Source organism: Lethenteron reissneri, chromosome 47 (assembly GCF_015708825.2).
Source record: "Lethenteron reissneri isolate LAM-NWPU_2019-01 chromosome 47, ASM1570882v1, whole genome shotgun sequence".
In the NCBI taxonomy this organism is placed as follows: domain Eukaryota; kingdom Metazoa; phylum Chordata; class Hyperoartia; order Petromyzontiformes; family Petromyzontidae; genus Lethenteron; species Lethenteron reissneri.
Window position 1 is genome coordinate 311860 of NC_083825.1, and position 8265 is coordinate 320124.

At 51.7% G+C, this 8265-nt stretch overlaps 1 protein-coding gene across 2 annotated transcripts; it reads right to left on the minus strand.

Moving 5' to 3' along the window:
* Positions 1 to 205: 205 nt before the first annotated feature.
* DCSTAMP (dendrocyte expressed seven transmembrane protein) lies at positions 206 to 7378 on the minus strand. 2 transcript variants are annotated; one of them, XM_061571432.1, is made up of 3 exons: positions 5794 to 7378; positions 3455 to 3732; positions 206 to 663 (listed from the first exon to the last, which is right to left on the minus strand). In XM_061571432.1, the coding sequence occupies exons 1-3, from the start codon at positions 6832 to 6834 to the stop codon at positions 603 to 605; spliced, it is 1380 nt and encodes a 459-aa protein (XP_061427416.1). In that variant the 5' UTR covers positions 6835 to 7378; the 3' UTR covers positions 206 to 602. The 2 variants fall into 2 exon arrangements, with proteins under 2 accessions (XP_061427416.1, XP_061427415.1); XM_061571431.1 differs by having other exon boundaries at positions 3455 to 3789; positions 5794 to 7365.
* Positions 7379 to 8265: the final 887 nt, after the last annotated feature.

Sequence of the window (8265 nt, forward strand, 5' to 3'; positions counted from 1 at the left end):
GAATTCGGCAGTGTGCTCCTGCACACTGCTCCTCACACTGCAGGAGCACACTGCTCCTGCAGTGTGAGCACAGTGTGTGGAGCACATCTGTCGGAGGTGTTTTGTCATCGCCAAGTCAAGTGGTAGGTTGAAGGCAAAGGCATAGTTAGTTAAGATTTTATTCTGTACATGGGATACAAGTTTAACAGTTGCAGAACCGGATAGAGTTGCGTGCTTTGAATTACACCGAGAGGCAGAAAAAGGGTCAATGGATTCGAGACCATGCATTTTAAGAAGCAAAGATATGAACTGTTAAGTGGTCTTGGGCTGGACGCTTCACTCATTATTAGGAGCTGGGTGGTGAATGTCAATCATGAATTGGCAGCCAACAGAAGGGAACATTCCCGAGCAGACACCCATCGTGGAGATGATGAAGTGATGAAAACATCTCGTGTGCAGGAACCTTCTGCATTGTTACATCGTGAGAGATGCCGACAGCTGGGGAAAAGCTATGATCATTTATAATGTGCTCGACAGCCCCAGGACATAATCTGGGCATATCGACAAGGTAAGAGATGTGTTTACGTGATTGCGGTCTCCCACTGATGAAGGCACATAGGAGATTAGAAACTCCCAAGTGGCTCAAGTTTCTTCGAGGTGTCCCGCTTGCCACGTTTCATTATGCTGCAAAAATTCGGGAGAAGCACACGTGAGTATATGCTGCTAATATTCTGCACAGCTCCATAATTGGATACGTGTGTAATAAAAATGTGTCGCGCATAAAGAATATGCAATCATTTACTTTGGTGTACGAAGACAAAAGATCCCTATCAAACATTGTTAGCACAAGTGTATATGTTTTGTAATCCCATATGAAGGCGGGTACAGCGCACAAGGTGATCGTGTGACAACGTTCAGCTGCCTATATTTTCCAATGCCCATGGCTGTCATACATTTCCAGATGGTGAGCCACTTGGCTGTATTTTCCCGCATGGAACCCGCGGGGTAGACCACTTTTTAAATCCTTTATATTAAGTTCACTTGCTTGCGCGCTTACGACCGTGCAAATCTTCCGGTCGTGTTTTAACCCACTTCCCGTGATCCAATCGAGCTGACATTTTGCACACAGACTCGTTGTGCGTGACAATTTCTTTGCGTGAATTTTTTTTCCAAAATTTTACACTTTAGGTTTTTTATATTTAATTACCAATTGTTTAATGGTGGCAGGCAATCATCTGACCCATAGGTGGCAGCCATCTCAAGCCAGAGGACGAGAGGACTCTAGCCGCCCGTTTCAAAGACCAATGTGGGCTGGGTTGTGGCCCATTGAACACGCATATAAAGGATTTATAGTGAAAAACTTTGTTTTTACGGGTTAATTTTTTACAAACAAACAAGACCCTGCAGGGTGTATGGAGGTGTGGGCTATCCCAAAAGTATTTTACACGTGTGACACGTCATAACCCGTGTAATGTTTTCATGGTAGGACTATCCACTATCCAAGCACTGCTGAATAAACCACTCACACTAAAATTGCATGTTATCACGTTTTAAATTAATTTGTACAATTAAACGACTGTTTGAAGTGCGCGCACTGTTTACCGGCGACGGGAGAGCTGGGGGGAGAGAAGTGGAGGTTGGGGGGTGGGGCAGCTGGGGGGAGAGAGGTGGGGGGTGGGGCAGCTGGGGGGAGAGAAGTGGGGGTTGGGGGGTGGGGCAGCTGGGGGGAGAGAGGTGGGGGGTGGGGCAGCTGGGGGGAGGGAGAGTTGGGGGATGGGGCAGCTGGGGGGAGAGAGGTGGGGGGTGGGGCAGCTGGGGGGAGAGAAGTGGGGGTTGGGGGGTGGGGCAGCTGGGGGGAGAGAGGTGGGGGGTGGGGCAGCTGGGGGGAGGGAGAGTTGGGGGATGGGGCAGCTGGGGGGAGAGAGGTGGGGGGTGGGGCAGCTGGGGGGAGGGAGAGTTGGGGGGTGGGGCAGCTGGGGGGAGAGAAGTGGGGGTTGAGGGGTGGGGCAGCTGGGGGGAGGGAGGTGGGGGGTGGGGCAGCTGGGGGGAGGGAGAGTTGGGGGGTGGGGCAGCTGGGGGGAGAGAGGTGGGGGGTGGGGCAGCTGGGGGGAGGGAGAGTTGGGGGGTGGGGCAGCTGGGGGGAGAGAAGTGGGGGTTGGGGGGTGGGGCAGCTGGGGGGAGGGAGGTGGGGGGTGGGGCAGCTGGGGGGAGAGAGGTGGGGGCTGGGGCAGCTGGGGGGAGAGAGGTGGGGGGTGGGGCAGCTGGGGGGAGGGAGAGTTGGGGGGTGGGGCAGCTGGGGGGAGAGAAGTGGGGGTTGGGGGGTGGGGCAGCTGGGGGGAGGGAGGTGGGGGGTGGGGCAGCTGGGGGGAGAGAGGTGGGGGCTGGGGCAGCTGGGGGGAGAGAGGTGGGGGGTGGGGCAGCTGGGGGGAGGGAGAGTTGGGGGTGGGGCAGCTGGGGGGAGAGAAGTGGGGGTTGGGGGGTGGGGCAGCTGGGGGGAGGGAGGTGGGGGGTGGGGCAGCTGGGGGGAGAGAGGTGGGGGCTGGGGCAGCTGGGGGGAGAGAGGTGGGGGGTGGGGCAGCTGGGGGGAGAGAGGTGGGGGGTGGGGCAGCTGGGGGGAGAGAGGTGGGGGGTGGGGCAGCTGGGGGGAGAGAGGTGGGGGGTGGGGCAGCTGGGGGGAGAGGTGGATCAAGCCAGATTCATTGCTCGTGAAAAATTATGTTTAGATTCAGTGAGACTTTTCTGGGGAGGGATACTGCCTGGTATACAGGTTAACACACTGACTTGTAATCCATAAGTCGACAATTCTGTAAGATTTACCAGTACGGCAGTTGGGAAAGTTGATTAAATTGTCCACCTCTGTCCACCTCTGATTAATACGGTAGGAAAGAAGTTAAACGCATACTCCACACTCGACAGTGTCAATTTGTACACCACAGTTGATTGGCAGGTCACGTGTGGTGGAGTAAAGTGTGGGTCTTTCCGCACTATCTGTCCAGCATGGAAGAGTGGGCCAAAATGTCCTCTAGAGCTCTCTTGTGGGAGCCCTTTTTGAGTCACTGCAGTGCTGTTCCTTGACAGTTCTGGTAAAGTGAAAGGTTTTTGGTTTATTTTGCTAACCAGAAAAGGCTCACAGTAGGGCCGAGAAGTGGCACGTTTTCCGCTTGTTGCAAAGCTTCGTGTTTCAAGACACATGGCCGACCCTGGATAACACTGAGCATATTAACCAGAGATATGCATTACTGTATCTACTTCTCACAGTGGATGTCAAAGGTCCCGTGACATGCGAAAAAGAGTAGGCCATGGTCCAAATTTGAAAGAAAAAAAATCTGAAAATTACTCTTTAGAATATACATTGCCTGCCTACTGCAAAAGCTACCACACTGAGAAACGTAGCACATCCGTGATAGCATCGTCCGATGAGAATGGCGAGAACACCAGAATGTACTCATGGTTAGATAGGGACCTATTCACACACCTTTGCAGTAAGGTCCTGTGCAGTTTGATGGTTTCCCTGGGCCGTTTCCTGCGCTTGTCCAAGATCTTCTTGTGGAGGTACAGGATGCGCTGCACCTCCCTCTCGGGGTAGAACAGACTGACGACCTTGCGCCGCAGCCGGTTGATGAAGGCTGACGAGAGCGAGAAGAGGGCGAGCGCAGCGAAGAGCACGCACACCTTGACGATCGTGCCCTTGTCGGGAGGCGTCGGAGGGCGATTTTTGTCGAAGCACTTGTCGGCAATGAGCGACAGGTTGTTCTGAAACGATTGGCTTCTCTTCAGCACGGGGAATAACACAATCATGAATAAATTGACCTGAAAAAAGGATAAACAAAAATAAAATTTCCAAAGTTAGTAGAACAATGACGATGGACGTACGTACGTATGAGCTGAATACAACACACAAATGCATTGAGTTTAATGCCAGGCTCAAATGAGGTCACTCAGGTCAAGTGGCTGTGAAGCAGGAGTGGTTAGCAGCATTTATCCAGACCTTATGTTCCCGACGAACATTGCCTTAGGATATTCATAACAGTCATTTATATATTTATCTTGTGCCAACAATTGCGAATTATATAAAGGACACAGGAAATAAAAAATCTCCATCCTATGTTTGTTCTTCTTTAGGAGGTTCCTCTTTGTATTGCACAGCTTTGGCCAATACAGTCTCCTCCTGTGTTTGTACACAGGAGGAGTCTCGAATGCTCGGATAAATCCCTTGCCTGTGAAGAAATTGCACTGACAGATAGCACATCGCCATGTGCAGCACCTTTCCTCCAGTTCCCTGCACTTGAGACATGTGCCACTGCACACCGCAAATGGAGGCCTTTCTACACGAGTACCTTATAGCAATGTGTTCCAGATTTAGCTGGGCGATGAGGGCACACGCCAGGGTTGGTCGATCATACAGTTGCCAAAAGCCCTTCCTGAAGTGCCATACACTGGCCTGCCAGAAGGCAATACAGAAAAAGTGTGGACTAATCTACATATGTACATTGGGCTGGGATAAAGCGTTGCCCTTCACACATGTGGGTTTCTTTTGGGACTCAGGTTTTCTTCCACGTGTTTAAACATTCATGAATTCGCTGAAAACACTGTAAGAAACAGAGGACTGCAGAACTTGGGAAATTTTTGGTGCAGCCTAACTGCTTGGCTGTTGTCTTTCAGCTTGTCTGTGGTTCCTTGGTGATTGTGAGATGCACTTTTACATGAACGATGCTATTTAAAATCAAATCGGAATTACGATCAACGCACACGTTCTTTGGATGTGTCCAACCGCCTGTCTTCTCCCTCCAGTCAGTAAAACTTTGTTTTTATTTTTATCTATATATAAGGGAAATGTGTGAATGTGTCTGTTCAAAATGTTTAGCGTACTTCCCGACATGCAACAAACTTGAAATTTGCTATGTAGGTACTTTCCAGACTGTACACCATGCAAAAATTATAAAAATAGACTTTTGTATATTTTTTTTGGAGGGGGCGCGCAATTATGCATATATTTTGCACGGCAAGTGAGCTGTGACGTCACATCTGTCATGTTTTACCTACGTGACTTTACCGAATAAACCTAAGAATATCTGTCATGTGACCCGTGTGCGGAAGCGTAAAGTGAAATACAAATGTGTTACAGGTCTAAGGCGTTCTTCGCGCAGCATTGCTTTATTATTTCAGTCGTTTACTACCGTACGCACCCTGAAAGTTGTGTCTGCAGCAAGCGCGTGTATGTGTGGGGGCAGCGACTGCGTAGCGATTCGCGCACTGCGCTACGAACCAGGCCACCCGAGTTCAATTCCCGCTCACGGCCACCGCCGGTGACGATTACTTGAACCGGTCCTGGGCCTCCCCTAGGTCGACTCAGCCTCAAACGAGTAAGTGGTGTGGTGTGTCAACATCGCCACTGGGGAGACAAAGGCGGCCAGTCGTGGTGAATCCAAGTCCCGGGCGAAGCCGGGTAGTAAAGCTAGTAGCGTATAATTACGAAAATTCCAAACAATGTCAAGATATTAAATTACGGATGGTCCGAAGTTTGTTTTTATTTCATGTTAATCCAAAGGTGTGATTTCGCAAGAAGGGACTCCACTTCCATGATATCACTTCCACCCATTTCCCACAAGGTTGTTGTGTCACCTGGCATCAGGTGATGTCAATTTTGTTAGCACGAAGGCACGTTCAATTATTATACAATGTAAATTATATGAAAAAGTGAAAAGAATTCACATTTTTTTGAAAACCCCAAAATCTAAAACGTGTAAATCTGCAACTTATCTCTCGTACATCTAAAGATCTGATCCAAAGTAACAAACTCTTCAGCCTTCCTACCTCGACGTTCATATCCAATGATATGTGCTCGTGTGCGATGCTGTCCATGTGCCTGTAGACGACATCGACGAGCAGGAAGACCCCGTAGTCCACCACAATGGCCACGGCACAGAGCAGGCCGTTGGTAATAACTGGCACGGCGTAACGCACCATCGCCCGTCGTTCCACGCTTGACAGCGCCAGGGAGCTGAGGATGACTAATTTTTCCCGCTCGACCTTCAGCAATGGGAGCACGTGTTCCTCCCCACGCCGGCTCAGCTCCCTGTCAATGCTGCAGAACTGGTTGGTGATGTAGACGTTGTCAAAACTGAGCTTCTGCCTGTAGCGCCTGAAGTAGTGGCCTGCCAAGATGAGCATGATCAGCAGGTTGAGGATGACCAGGACGGCGTTGAACAGCGGATGACAGAGCACGTCGGCGACACCGTTGAGCCGCGCGAAGATGCCCTCCGTGTAGTTCCTGATGCCCTCGATGGCCTGCAGGCTCGCGTTGCATGTGACTACGGTTCCCACGGAGCGCTCGTCCCCAATCTTGCTAAACGTCATGCCCCCGAAAACGTCGTTGAGCGCTCTCGTGATCTCTTTGGTGATGGCATAGAGCAAATCGACGGCCTCTTTGACGGTGCACACGAACTCTTTGATGCCCTGCAGGGAGGCTTTGACGACGCACTCGAAGCACTCGATGAGGATGTCGAGGTTCCGCGTCACGTTGCTCAGGCTGCGCGTGAGCGCGAGGACGACGGCTGCCGAGGCGAGGGCGCCCCGTGCCTCTTTGGCGCCGCTCGCGAGGACGAGCAGCGCCGCCAGGCACCGCGCCTGCCGGGAGAGGAACGCGAGGACGGCGGCAGCGGCGGCGAGCGGCCCGGCCACGAGCAGCGACGTGGCGAGAGCGCAGCCGAAGCCGAAGCGGAGGCTGCAGAAGAGCGCGGCGCCGCAGACGGACGACACGAGCGCGCAGCCGCCCAGGAGGCGCAGGCGCTGCCAGGGCGAGCGCAGGGTGCCTCCGCGGAATGCCCGTGGCGAGAGGCTCTGGGAGACCGTCATTGAGAACTCGAGCCCTGGTTAGCGACACCCACGGATTTTTGCTTTTTACACAATGCTTACAACAGAAGAGGAAGGCAAACAAAAAGGAACGGTTAACTATGGTATAATGGTTACCACGCTGGACTCTGCAATCCAGAAGTTGCCAGTTCGACTCGATCTCCGAGCACAAAGAACGGGAAAGTTGATTCAATCTTCCCCGCCTGTTTGCAGGCCGCGGTGTGTGTGGCTACACACCAGATGGTCAATCAGCAGGCCGCGTGTGCTTGGGTCAAGTGCGGATACTCCCATCGCTTCGGAGACGCGTGGCCAGCGTGGAAGAGTATCGGCCAGATACCCTGTTGAGTTGTTCTCATGAGCTCCCTCTTAAACTATAACTCTTAATTATTTTTATTTTACCAGGTAAGGCCCGCTGAGATATGAATCTCTTTTTTCAGAAGCGACCTAGCTATAACAAATCATAGCTCGACGAAATGGCTCATAATGTGGAAATTTCAGCCAAATACTCTAAACGCATGTTTATAAATGTGGTGGGAAAAACCGGAGGACCCCGAGAAAATTCCACGCGACCACGGGGAAAGACATGCAGACTCCAAATATACAGCAGGTGTCAGGGTCGTGATCGATCCCACGCCTCCTGCATACCAGGCGAGGCAGATAACATCTCGCCACCGTGGTGCCCCTAATAGAGGCCCTTCTGCCAGCAGTGGCCGGTGCAAGTAATTGCAGGACTGCCCTTCTATAACCTTTTACAAGTGAAAAGGTAAAAAAGAAGAAGTAGGTCTACATGAAGCGACGAGATAAAAAAAAGATTGGGAGAAGTTCGTCCCGCCTCATTGGGACCTGCTTACGTGACGAGTGACGGAACAGAATAGAGGGAGACTCTTTAACATATTATTATTGTGTCACCACGAAAGTCGTGGGGGGGGGGGGGTGATCATACTTCACCACGCTGGTCCGTGTTGGTTGGTGAAAGTAGGGTCAACCAACACCATCAATCTTACTTCCCTCCTGAAATCCGACTTTGGTATATGTGGCTCAGCACTCAAGTGGATACTGTCGTACCTTCTGATCAGCAATCATCAGTCAGGGTGGGCTCGTCCACATCTCCTGAAACAAAAGCATTATGTGGCGTCCCCCAGGGCTCCATCCTCGGTCCCCTGCTGTTCACAGCCTACATTTCGCCGATCTGCTACCTCATCGCAAGCTTCGGTGTCAAGCACCACTCATATGCGGACGACACTATTCTGTCCATCGCCATCAATTCTACCAAATGTGTCTGGATTTTAGAGGCTCTCGGAATGCACCACCACTGCCCTGCAACAGTGGTTCTCTGCACACAACCTTGCCCTTAATACGTCAAAGTCAGTGGCCATCATGTCAGGTAACAGGCAACGTCTCAACTTATCCGTGCTCCCAACACACAGACACATC